General features: G+C 37.6%; 1 protein-coding gene and 1 pseudogene across 1 annotated transcript in view; both read left to right on the plus strand.

Annotated features, from left to right (window-relative positions):
- Positions 1-2473: 2473 nt before the first annotated feature.
- Positions 2474-13614, plus strand: part of FAM98B (family with sequence similarity 98 member B) — a 36417-nt gene continuing 25276 nt past the window's right edge. Inside the window, exons 1-3 of the mRNA XM_025884389.2 lie at positions 2474-2598; positions 10168-10313; positions 11354-11488. Of these exons, the coding sequence (XP_025740174.1) occupies positions 2528-2598; positions 10168-10313; positions 11354-11488 (352 nt within the window). The 5' untranslated portion in view covers positions 2474-2527. The remainder of the gene's footprint in view (positions 2599-10167; positions 10314-11353; positions 11489-13614) is intronic.
- LOC112833310 (ATP synthase peripheral stalk subunit OSCP, mitochondrial pseudogene) lies at positions 7162-7856 on the plus strand (annotated as a pseudogene).

A 13614-nucleotide genomic window follows, 5' to 3' on the forward strand; every position in this document is an offset into this window, starting at 1 on the left:
TGAGGTACAGGTCAAGATTTGGCTATCCCACTGGCCCAGCACCATGTATTGTAGAGATCTGAACTATGATAGTGATTTGAGTGATTTTCTTTTTCTTTCTTTCTTTTTTTTTTTTTTAAAGATTTATTTACTTGAGACAGAGAGAGCAAGAGAGAGCACAAGGTAGCACAAGGCCTTGGGGGGAGGGGCAGAGGGAAGGGAAGAGAAAGAGAATCTGATGCAGGCTCTATCTCATGACCCAGAGATCATGACCTGAGCAGAAATCAAGGGTTGGTTGCTTAACTGAGCCACCCAGTCGCCCCCAGATTTTCTTTTTAGTAATGTCCTTATGGTGTCTGTGTTAAGGTAATTTTGTCCTCATAAAAAACATTGCAAAATGTTCTTCTAGTCTCTGGAAAAGTTTTTAGAAGATGGCTCTTCTTTCTTTCTTAAATGTTTGGAGATATTCATCAGGAAAGCAATCCAGACTTGAAGTGTTCTTCATGGGTGAATTTTAATCAGTAACTTGATTTCTTTAATAGATATGAAATTATTCATATTTATATTTTTCCTTATATTATTTCTGTTAAATTGTCTCTCAAGGAATTTGTCCGTTTCATCTAAATTTTCAAATTTGTTGCATAAAGTTATTCCTAACATCCTCTTATTAACTGTCTAATGTCTCATGAACAGTAACAATGTCCCCTTTTTCATTTTCGATATTGATTATTTAGGTCATCATCTTTTGTTTTCTTGTTCAACTTGATTAAAGATTTGTTGATATTAGTTTTTGCAAAAAAAGATGCAAATTTGACTTAATTTTCTCTATTTTCTCCCATTTCAATGATGTCTGTTATTGATATCCCTTTATTATTTCTATTTGTTTTCTGGGATTTAATTTGCTTTGTTTTTCAGCTACTCTAGATTCACACTAATTAATTTTCTGTCTTTTTAAAATTTCCAATATTTACATTTAATGCTATCTCTTCTAAGAATGAGTCTAGAATCTCTTCTAGCATCTGCCCTTTTATCTTTCCCATGTATCTGTCATGCTTTTTTTCCTTGTATTTTTAATCTTTCCTTTTTTTGTGCCTCAGTTTTGTTGTTTTAAGAAAAAAATCGCAGAACACTCAAGATCAACATTGATAAAGAACAGTTACCTCATTTCTATTTGCTGTTTGTAGAGACTTTTTTGCCAAGATTACTAAGAATAGTACTCTCTCTGACTGCAACTGTTTGAAGGAGGCAACAACCATTCAGAGAGAACATACATTCTCTCTCTTTGGTTTAGGGATGAATTCAGATACATTAAACTGCAAATAATTTTATATTTAAGCCTGGGATATATGGTAGAGTAGTCATTATTGAAATGGATTCAAATTTATGGGTAAACATCCGTCAGTGTTTTATAATTTTATGGGTAAGCTTTTTATATGTAGCAATAATAGAGAGATGAGGACATTACTTTTAGTGAACTGGGGCAAGGGATGCTATATTCTGCAAGGGAGGGGACAGTACAACTCTACAACATCCCACTGGATATTCATGTAGGTGATACAACTGGTTTTTGTTTTGTTTTGTTTTAGGGAAGAGGGGGGAAGAGGGGCAGAGACAGGTAGAGAGAGAATCTTAAGCAGGCTTCATGCCTAGCACAGAGCCCTACATGGGTCTGGATCTCAGCACCCTGAGATCATGACCTGAGCCCAAATCTTCACCGACTGAGCCACCCAGGGGCCCAGTGATAAAACAATAATGATTTTTACCCTATATCCTGACTCTCTTTTACATATGAACCCTAAAATATTTTTTGCATGGTTTAGATAGAGTCTGAATTCTCCATGAATAATAGTACACAGAAAGAATATTGTTTTGTTTGTTTGGAACTTTACGGAGAGTTAGTCACAATTTTGGAAAATCACACTAACTACCCTATTCTGCCTATGGTATTTTTGTTTCTTATACAACTCACCTGTGCTATGTCAGCAATACAACACATAGCCTGTATGTGTGTTTAAGAGGATTCCGCAGATAGATGCAAATACCCCATCACTTTGTTGATCTACGATTCAGTGTAACAATATTGTCATACATTACTTTCCCTTTATTTCTTCTTTTAAGTAGGAGCATTGCCGTGCATACTGATTTAAAAATATGTCTAATATATAGTATTATGTACCAATTTTAGTCCAAGATAATGATTTCATTTCAGGACTTTTGTTATGAAAAGAGAGGTCCGGAGCCTGATAGGTTGAGAACAACTTGGGTAGAATCACGGTGTTTGCTAAGATTGATTTCAACACACAGAAAAGACCCAGCACAAAGAAACCTTTTTTATTACTATAATTTACTGTTACCTTAAAAACTTCTCTTTGTTACCTAAAGCGGTTTTCGTCACTGCGAGGCGATTGCCTCGGGCCGGAACGTTCACGCCCCGGGGCAGAGGCGCTCCTAGACAGTCCTGGCTGAGACTCCGCCCGGAACCTTGGCGCCGTGACGCAGGTTTCCGGCGGGCTTCTTAGAGCGCTGAACAGCTTTGGGCCGAAGGACCATGAGAGGGCCGGAGTCGGGTCCCGAGCCTACGATGGAGGGGGACGTGCTGGACACCCTGGAGGCGCTGGGGTGAGTATTCCCGGGGACGCCCTTCCCCTGAAAACGTAAACTGTCCCTCTGTTTGGCTCCTGCGGTCTCTTCCCCGTAGGCCTCCGCTGGGCTCCGGCATCTCAGTGGAGGCCTCCTTGGCCACCGCGCTCCCGCCGGCGCCGACGGAGTTAAGAGGGAGGCGGGAGAGAAATCCGTTTGGGGGGTGGAGCAGGGCCGGAGAGCTGGGGCGCATGGCCCCCTTTTCCAAACTCCTGGTCTCGAAACTCCATAGCCAGGAGCTGGGGCGTTGGCGCGGAGCAGCGGGGCTAGCACCAGCCCTTCCGAGGAGCATGTCCCTGCCCCGCGGGTGCTAATTTGTGTTGACGTAGTTGTCGCGCCCGGGGCTGGGGGGTGCTGGAACCCCGACTGCGGCTGGGGACTGTTGTCTCCTGCCATGTATAACCTGTGGCTTAATTAGGGCTCGGGAGCGAATCACCTGCATCCTTGACCGGAGAAAGTGTCCCAGTTAAGTGTGGGTCCATTCATTCGACCGTTTCATCCGTTCGTTAGCCACATAGTGTCGTGAGGTTAGTATGCATTAATTAATGCATATTTATGTGCTAGGCAGAGGAAGAAGACAGTTTGCAGATTACTAGTAGCTCACGTAGTTGTTGGGGGCTACAGAGTCTACCGGAATTTACAATTCAGAATGCCAAGTGCTGTGAGAACTCCTGGAATGATGTTAATACTTCGAAGCACGGCGATCAATTTATGCAGAGTAGTCTCCCTCAGCCTCAGCCTGTTTTTACTCACAGCTGTTATCCCAAACTATCTTGTCCTGTGTATTTATTTAGCCTCTCTGACACCCCCCCCCCCCCAGCTCCAGGAAATCAGGTGCCTTACCTGTCTTGTTCCCAGCAACTTTCTACACTGGGGTCTGGCAGAATAAATAGCGGTTGAATGAATGGGTAAATGAAGAGAAGTTCAAAGAAGAGAGTGCATAGAGATAGACATAGGGACAGATAGTTTAGGATCAAAAAGATTGGAGCCATCTGCACAATTGTTTGCCTTGCCACAGGCTGGAGTTTCTTGAATGGGATAGGCTGTTCCTTTGCACTTTGCAGTCTTATACGGAAGCTTGAAACCCCTACCCCACTTTATTTTTTTCTAAAACTGCACTTGGCTCTTCTATCAGTTGCTTCTTTGGACCCCAGTAATACCTACTTTGCGATATAACAAACCTTGCCCTTAGTAGATAGATCCAGGATATATGTTTGTCAAATGAAAGAACTGAGCCAGTGATTATTTAAGGGGCATTTTTATTCTGTGAAATCTCTTGGAAATTTTCACCTAACTTGGTTAAGGAGGTAAGCAAAACACGTTAAAATATTAGAAGTGTGTAGACCCCAAATAGCTTGAGATCCCAGGTCCTTCAGATAAAAATAGTATGATTCTGTAAATAGTCCATGAAAAAGAGAAAGTCAGTGCTTTTTTCCTCTTCCTTCATTCCTTGAATTTGTTTCTTTTTTTTTTTTTTAAAGATTTTATTTATTTCAGAGAGAGAGAGAATGAGAGATAGAAAGCATGAGAGGGAAGAGGGTCAGGGGGAGAAGCAGACTCCCTGCTGAGCAGGAAGCCTGATGTGGGACTCGATCCCCGGACTCCAGGATCATGACCTGAGCCAAAGGCAGTCGCTTAACCAACTGAGCCACCCAGGCGCCCTCTTTTTTTTTTTTTTTTTTAAGATTTATTTATTTATTTTAGAGGGGCTGGGTGGAGAAGCAGAGGGAGAGGAAGAGAGAAACTTAAGCCTACAATACCCTGAGCACAGACCCTCATGAGGGGCTCAATCTCATGACCTTGAGATTAGGACCTGAGCCAAAACCAAGAGATGCTTAACCAACTGTGCCACCTAGGTGCCTCGAATTTGTTTCTTTTACAGGCATTTTGAAAAATGAACTTTGCTATAATCTTGACTTTTACCAAGGAAAATTAGTTTCAGATTATTCAATGTAGAAAGTAAAACAGTTTATATACTTTAGAATTGATTTTTCCTGGAATAACTAAGGACAAAATTTTGAAGTTTGGTTTTTCTTACAATAATAATGAAATGTGGAAAGTAGTATTTACTTACAATATGTGTTGTAATTTAACACTGTTCTAAAATATCCATTTAGTTTGTGAATAATGCATTTTCTGTTGTGACTGAAACATTTAGGATATTAGTGAAAGTACTTTGGTCTGTAAGGTAAAATTGGAAATTAAAGGGAGGAATTAAAAGGGAAAATCTATGTGAAAGAAGAGTTCGGTGATATACATGAAAACTGGGTGGGCATAACTTTGTTTCCTTGTCTGAAAGAAGGAGGCTGGAGCACATGATTTCAAAAGTCTTTTTTTTAGTTCTGACCATCTATGATTTTGTAGAGTGGATCTCAGCCCTGGTTGTGCATCAGAATCATGTATGGAGCTTGTGAAATAAAATGTTCCAGTCTGTTCTGTACCATATAGACTGATCATGATCTTCAGGGGTGCAGTATGGCATGCATATTTTTAAAAAGCTTCACAGCCTAGTTGAGAATCAGCATTATGGAAGGAAGTTTTTTTCAGTTATTTATTGAGCACAACTGTATGTTGAAAACTGTCCAGAGAAGTCATTTGTGAGCAAAATAGAATTGATCCCTGTCCCTGTGGAGTTTACAGTCCAGTGGAGAAACAGACTTGATCACACAAACATGATAAACCGTAATAAGCTCTTTAAAGGAAAAGAGCAGGGTGACATGACATGACAGGAGGACCTATGTAAAGACAGGACAGGACAGGTGGATAGGAGTAAACTAGGTGAGGTTCACAGGAAAGGAGGACAGGGGTCCTTAAAGTGAGAACAAAATATGAAAGCTCTTGAAGTGGAAAGGAACTTGCTGTATTAGAATAACTGGAAGGAGGCCCATGCGCCTGGAGAGCAGAGAGCAATGGCCAAGATAGTGGAAGATTTGATTGAAGGGGAGACCCAAGGCATGCAGCGCTTTTTAGGCTGCGTTGTGGATTTTATTCTTTGTCATAACAGCAATGGGGCATGATTGAAGGACTTTAAATAAAAAAGGGAGAGATCAGATGTCTAGTTTGAGAAGTTACTTCAGTAAGGTGGAGATGGCTTGGAGAATTTACTAGTCAGGGCAAGGAGTGATGGCTGCTCAGTGGAAGTGGGTATGGAATAAAGTGCACACTGTAGAACTTAGTGATTGGGTATTAGAGCTGACAGGGATGACGATATCAAGGATTCCTTTCTTCAGTAAGTATTTATTGAGCACCAGGATGAAATGATACACCTTGGAATCTAAATTGGAAAGGGAAGAAAATGAAGACCGCAAGGAGGTAGGAAATACAGAGAATATGGAGTGGCCAGTGGAATGGAGGTAGAGATGAGATCCAAGGATGGTTGAAAGTGAGTGGTCAAAAGGTAGTAGGTTGTGTCAGGGAGTAACGTGTTTGATTTAGTGATTTCGGAGGTGGAGTAGTTCTGGTGATGGCAAGGTCTAAGGGGTGCCTCACTGACATGTCATGGCAAAGGTCTGAAAAGAGAAATTTCAGGAATTGAGAGCTCAGGGTATTGCATCGGGTATGCATACAGGAAAATAGCAGAAATAGGAATGGAGAGGAAAACTGAGCACAGGGCATTTTGGGGAGTGTCCAAGCAATTAATAGGTGAAAACCACAAGAGGGAGAGTGGCAAATCTGACTGGCTTGAGCCTAAAGAGAGAAGGAGGTGTTTATAAGATGGTGGGAGACCAGTGATATGGATGCTGTTTTGGGAAGCAAGGAGGGCAAGTCCTTGAAGAACTTCAGAGAGTAAAATCACCAAAGCTAGAGGTGGTAGGGATAATCTTTCTGATTATCAATCTAGGACAGTTGTTGTTTATAGGTGAAACATAAGTTTGGGTCAGGAAGTGGAGAGCTGGATCAGAGGCAAGCCAGTAGGGTATATAAATGACAGGGGAAGGAAAGGGTCTCATATCTTATGTGTTGGCTGATGGAAATGGAAAAGAGAAAGTAAATTAGGCACCAGCTGTGTCTTTGTGGGGGTTTGCCAATGGCTGTAGTGGATTGAAGATTTGGATCACCCAGAGCTTGAAGCAGTGTCAGACTAGCAACTATGGTTCCCATATAGGTGGCCCTGGGGGAGTTGGCTTAGGGGAGGTGTCCCCAGTGTTTGGAATAAGAGTAGCACTTTCCTAATTAAATAAAAATACCTAGGATGAACTAAGAACATTATAATAATCCCTATCTTACAGGATATTGTGGCAATTAAGTGAGGTAATATACATAAAGCACACAGCACTGGCCTAGTGTAAGAGTAGTTTTTGGTGTTAGTTGCCATTTTAATTATGATTGTTATTGGATGTTCAATGCATTTTTTCTTCTTTTTATTTTTACCTGATTTGTTGAGCTGAGACATTAAGATTTGTGGGTTTTTCCCCCCTTCTAAATTCAGTATTTTTGGTGATTTGAAAAATTTTATTGAATTTTATAATTGGCATTTCAGTTAAAAATAACTTATCACCCCTCTAACTCGGGTTTGACCTGCAGCCATCCCAGATGGAGAAGATGGCCGTCCCAGCAGTGTCTGGGCTGTCCCGGCAGGTGCGATGCTTTAGTATGACTGTGGTCAGGCCGTTTTCCAAGCTCATGTGGCCACCTGTTCAGGTATATGGTATTGAAGGTCGCTATGCCACTCCCCTTTATTCTGCTGCATCTAAACAGAATAAACTGGAACAAGTAGAGAAAGAATTGTTGAGAGTAGTACAAATCTTGAAGGAACCCCAAATGGCTGCTTCCATTATGATTCCCTATATAGAGTGTTCTGTGAAAGTAAAAAGCCTAAATGACATGAGCACAAAAGAGAGGTTCTCTCCTCTCACATCCAACCTGATCAGTTTGCTTGCTGAGAATGGTCACTTGGACAGTACCCCTGGAGTCATTTCTGCCTTGTCGACCATGATGAGCATCCACCGTGGAGAAGTACCGTGCCCAGTGACCACTGGATCTCCTTTAGATGAAGCCACTCTTACTGAATTAAAGACGGTCCTGAAGAGCTTCCTAAGTAAAGGCCAAGTCTTGAAATTGGAAGTTAAGACTGATCCGTCAATCATGGGTGGAATGATTGTCCGTATTGGAGAGAGATATGCTGGGATATGTCTGCGAAAACCAAGATTCAGAAGCTGAGCAGGGCCATGCAGGAGGTTTTCTGAAAGTGTTGATTTTCTGCCAGTGAAAATTACTAAACTTGGAGCAACAATAAAATGCTTCCTGAACAGAAAAAAAATAACATACCACCAATGATATGAACGAATTAATTTTATTCAAGAGTTTGATTATTTCTTTATTGTAGAGATGAAAGCAAGTAGGGGAAAGATGTTTACTGTTAAATCTCAATAGGAGGCACTGTAAGATATGGAGGCAAGGTAACATATAGAAGAACCAATCTTGTCTGTAGAGCAGAGACAGTGGTAATAATCCCAGCTCTCCCTTTGCCTGGCTGTGTCAACTGGCCAGGTTATTTGGTTAACTTTCCTCGTTAGGATAGACAGAAGTTTGAGTTCATATGGAGTGTGTGAGTTCAACTCTGGATTTAAATCCTAGTGTCATCACCTAGTTATTATCTTCTGATCCTACAGAATTAAGATCATGCCAACTTCAAAGCATTGCCCTGAAGACTAAATGAGTTATAAATAAATACAATTATCGGTCTCTACGTCTGTATCTGTATCCGTGCATGTCTGTTACTGTGCCTAGCCTACCGCTTAAGGCAGGTATCTTAACCTCATTCAGCCTTAACTTCTTACCTGCAAAATGGGGATTTGAAAATACTCACCCTTCATGAGCTATGACCAGAGAATTCAGAGAAAAAGAAACGCAAGTGGCCTTTAAACATATGAAAAGATGTACAGCCTTGCTCTTAAGAGAAATGTAAATTAAAACTATACTGAGATACCAGATGGTCAAAAATCTAAAGGTTTGACAACTTTGGTGAGTTATGAGGGAATGGGTACTCTTACACCTTGACGGTACAACCGCTGTAGAGGAATATTTAATAGTATCTAGCAAAGTTACATACCATTTACCCTTTGACCCGAGTCTCACCTCTAGAAATCTGTCCCAGGTATAAACTGGCAAAAAGTTGCCAAATTTTTTTATAAGAGCAAACACTGCAAATAACCCAAATATCCTTCACTAGGGGCATAGTACTCCAGACAGTGGAGTACTGTAACCTAAAAAATAATTGAGTAGTGTCTCTGCTGCTCTCCAGTACAGTTGACCCTTAAACAACATGCGTTTGAACCATGTGGGTCCATTTGTACGTGGACTTTTTTTCAGTAAACATGTACAGTATTGTAAAACTCTTTACGATTTTCTTTAGTTACCGTAAAAATACAGTATATAATACAAATACAAAGTAGTGTTAATTGGCTGTTTATATAATCAGTAAAGCTTCCAGTCAGCAGTAGGCTATCAGTAGGTAAGTTTTTCAGGAGTCGAAAGTTATATGCAGATTGGCGACTACATGGGGATTGACACCCCTAACCCCTGGGTTGTTCAAGGGTCTGCTTTATATGTAAATGTATATGTGCATGTGTGTGTGTATTGTTTAAAGCAAGGAAAAGAACAGTGTATTGTAGACTACCTTTACCTAAAAAAGAAGTATATATATGTTTATATTTAAAAACATGGAATGACAACCCCAAACTAATAAACATGTTACCTCTGGGGGCAGGGGGAACAGAGTAGAGGGAACAAGATTAAGATTGCAAACTAAATTTGTTTGAATGTACCTTGTTTTGTAAATTATACTTTGAAACAATGTAAATGTTTTACATAATTATAAAGCAAAATTAAATAAAATGAAGTCAAAGAGACAAATTGCTAAAAGTTGAAAGCAAAATGAAATGTTTATCAGTATATTGAGTAGGTAGTTTCATCACATGGAAAGGAATTTTTTTTTTAAGATTTATTTATTTATTTATACGAGAGAGAGTGAGAGAGCACAAGCAGGGGGAGTAGCAGGCAGAGGGAGAAGCAGACTCCCTGCTGAGAAAGGAGCCTGATGTGGGACTTGATCCCAGGACCCTGGGATCATGACCTTAGCCAAAGGCAGACATTTAACTGACTGAGCCACCCAGGCGTCCCGCAGCTTTAATTTTTTAATTTAAAATTTGCACCTATTCTTTTTTCGCTAAAATTCTTTATTTTTGTTGCTAGTATGTGGTTATTAGACTCTGCTCTTTTTGACTTTGTGGTAGTTGTAATACTTATCTTAAAATTGGTTGATAGTTTTACTAAGAAATGATAAAGGAAAAAAGCCAAATGTTAATTAAATAGGGCAGAAATTGGCAAACTATGTCTATAAACAGACCCAATAATAAAAATTATAGGCTTTGCTGACCATATTATCAACTCTGCAATTGCAGTGTGGAAGCAGCCAGAGACAGTCTGTGAATGGATATATTTATTGGCTGTGTTCCACTAAAACTTTATTTACAAAAATAGGCAGCAGGCCTTGATATAGAGTACTATCATTTTTTTTTTTTAAACCTTTTATGTCTTCCTTTCTAGGTATAAGGGACCACTGTTAGAAGAGCAAGCCCTTACCAAGGCAGCAGAGGGTGGACTGTCTTCACCTGAATTTTCAGAGCTCTGTGTTTGGTTAGGCTCTCAGATAAAATCATTGTGCGACTTGGAAGAAAGTATCACTTCAGCTGGTATTTTATTGTGTTTTATTTACTTTTGTGTAATAGTAAAGTGAAATGATAGGTTATGATTTATAGCTTTGCCTACATTGTATCTACAAAGCAAAATAATGTTATGAAGAACTATAGTATGTGATATTAAATATCTTTGGATTAAATTTTATATTCAAAATTGATTCTTAAATTTATATGAGTCTAAACAATAACTGTATAGTCTTTAGTATTCTTTAGAAAAAGTAGAGTCTGAATTTGATTATTTAAACAGTTTAATTTTTGAATACTGCTTATTTTAAATTAAGGTTTTGTTTTTGTTTTTTTTAAAGTAATTTAAGTTGTATTAGCAAGCCTGTAACTTAGGACATGGATTCACATAGGAATACCATAAAAAAAAAACTGTGCTACCTCAGAAATGTTTATTTAATTCATTCCTGTCTTGGTAACTGGAGTCCTTGTGGGCCTTCAGTTGGTAGAATTTCAAATAGAGAACCAAAATGAAAAATTTTTTTTGTAATTGAGCATTTGATAGGATATAGAATTCACTTGAAGCAAAGTAAAATTAGCTGAATTTAAAACATGTGGCACAAATTTCTACATAATTAGATTATGAAAGAAAGATAAGCAATGAAGCCTAATTAGATGATTGCATTATCTGAATCTATAGAAATACAATAGAAATAGATCATTTGTTCTGAAACCAATTAATAATTATAGCCACAGTAATGTTTTTAATATTTCAGTTACCAACATAAAATATTTCCAGTTTATCTGCTTTTGTGGAAAATCCATTGGAAAATACTCATCAGGGATTGAAATATAAAAATACTTATCCCATGATTAGATACTTAAGTTCTTAAATTTAAGTGTTACTTTATTTCTGTAGAAGTTGTTTGATTACCTTTACCTAAGCGTTGGGGTCACACATGTAAGGATTTAAGGCAAATTGAAAATTTATAATTGAATGTAAAATTGAAATCAACTAGAGGTAGATTTTATAGTTTTCAGATTATATGGTAAATATTCAGTAAGTGTTTTATGATTTTTCTTCTTTAAAGGGAGAGATGATCTAGAAAGCTTCCAGCTTGAGATAAGTGGGTTTTTAAAAGAAATGGCATGTCCATATTCTGTACTCGTATCAGGAGATATTAAAGACCGTTTAAAAAAGAAGGATGACTGTTTGAAGCTTCTATGTAAGTTATCTTTCTTTGAACATTTAAACATATGTGTTTGATGTGGTTTTTGTTATTTTCAAGATTTATGAAATTTCATTAGTGAAGCTTTAGAAATTTTGTATGTTAAAAAGTTTTTAACATTTGACTTAAAATCTGAAGCTGACTTAGAGATACTTATATAAATGTAGTATAAATTCTAAAGTGCTAAGATTTTGAATACTTAGATTTATTTGGCCAATATAGAATGCCCTGTGTTTGTCATTTATAAATTACTTTAGTTATTGTTCCTTCATGTAATTCATTTCACAGCATTCATGACTAAATGACTAAAGTTGGTCATTTAGAGTCCTATTTATTCTTAAAACTCTCTGAAACTAGGCAGCTAAGTATTACATCTTGTTTTTAGTGATTAGGCATTGGATGACAGTTGGTTCAAAAATATTTACTGATCACCGATTATTGTACTAGAAACTGTTCTAGGCGCTAGGGTTATATTAGTTTTTTAAAAAAATTGTATTCTCTGGACATTTGAATTCTAGTGAGTGTGGCCTGTTTCTGTCAGGGGTGAGTTTGGAGTATTGATTACCCTACATCCAAGCAATTACCATAAATAATATATCTATTTGTATTGGGGTCCTTTGAATTTTTTTTAAACTCAGTTAAATTTCATGCTGTTTTGAAAGTTCTACAGACAATGGCCATTTGAAAGAATTTTTCTAGCAACCTTATTATTGAAGATTTCTATTATTTTAGGTCATACCATTTATAAAGAGATCCATGTGATATATTCCACATAGGCTCTAGTATTAGTAATGTTTGTTTCATTGGTGCAGAAATCATAAATGTTGAGTGGTACTGATAGTAGTGTTGACATTTGAATTGCCTTGTGTGTGTTGGGAGGGATAAAAATTATGTGTCTCCCTCCTCCATTTCTTACACTGTTTCCCCATCTTCCGTTTAGTATGAGTCACTGATTTAATGAACCATTCTTAATAATGGTAGGTCACAGTAACCCTTAGATATATTGAGACAGAAAGGAAGCTAAGAAGCAATGGCCTAGAGGAACTTGCATACTCTATCAGTCACTGAGAACTGTGTACTCCACTGTGTTTCCCTTTTTGCATTATCTGCTAAAAATCTGAGAAATAATAGCAGTATAGGTTTATGGTACAAGTAAAAGTAAAGAGGAGTTGTAAGAGAAGGTGGGGCAAAACGGAATTAGTGTTAAATGGGTACAGTATTTGTTGGGGAAGATAAGAATGTTCTAAAGTTGGATGGTGGTGATGGTTGTACAATAGTGCAAATGTATTTAATGCCACTGTATGCTTACAAATAGAATTGTAAATTTTATATGTTAAAAAATTATATACTCATCATAGAAATCTTTACAAAGTTGAAAGAATTGTAAAGAAAAAAATCACTGATAATCTCACTCCCCAGAGAGAATCATTAATAACTTCTTGGTGTATTTTCTTTTCCATCTTTTTCCTTTATACACATACATTTTAAATAAGATTGGAGTCTATCATAGATACAACAATTCCTTCTCTTTCTTCTTTTCATTTAATGCGTTGTGAGCATTTTCCCGTCACTTGAAATTTTTTTGAAAAAATAATTTAAATTGGCTACATAACATTCTATGCTATGGACATAACATTTTTATATAATGGGTATTTAGATTCTTTTCTGTTTTTAATTTCAAATTTTTGATTACTTTTACTTAGACAAAGATTGTAAATATTCGGTGTATATTGCCATATTTTGCTTTAGATATATTATACCAGTTCACAGTCTTACCACCATCTCTTCCATCTTTAGCTTGAGTTTGGCTGTCTTTAAAACATACTGATATAATAAGCCTCTTCATATTTTCTTGGATGTGTTTGTGACATGTATAAGGGCCAAAGTCCTTACTACGTGAAGAGCTTTTATAAATCAAGAAGAAAAAAATAAAAACTCACTGGAAAAGTGTGTAAATTACAAAAGAAATGAACTGGTACTCGACAGAAAAATTTTTTAAAAAATTGCTTCTAAACATGAAAACATGCACAGTATTCCTCAGATTTAAAGAGTTATAAAAAAATAAAATGACAGGATACCATTTTTCATTTAACAGGTGAGTAAATACCAAAAAAAAAAGAGAG

This window comes from Callorhinus ursinus, unplaced genomic scaffold, assembly GCF_003265705.2.
Source record: "Callorhinus ursinus isolate GAN/ISIS: 27379988/994484 unplaced genomic scaffold, GSC_fseal_2.0 scaffold25, whole genome shotgun sequence".
NCBI classification, from domain to species: Eukaryota; Metazoa; Chordata; class Mammalia; order Carnivora; family Otariidae; genus Callorhinus; species Callorhinus ursinus.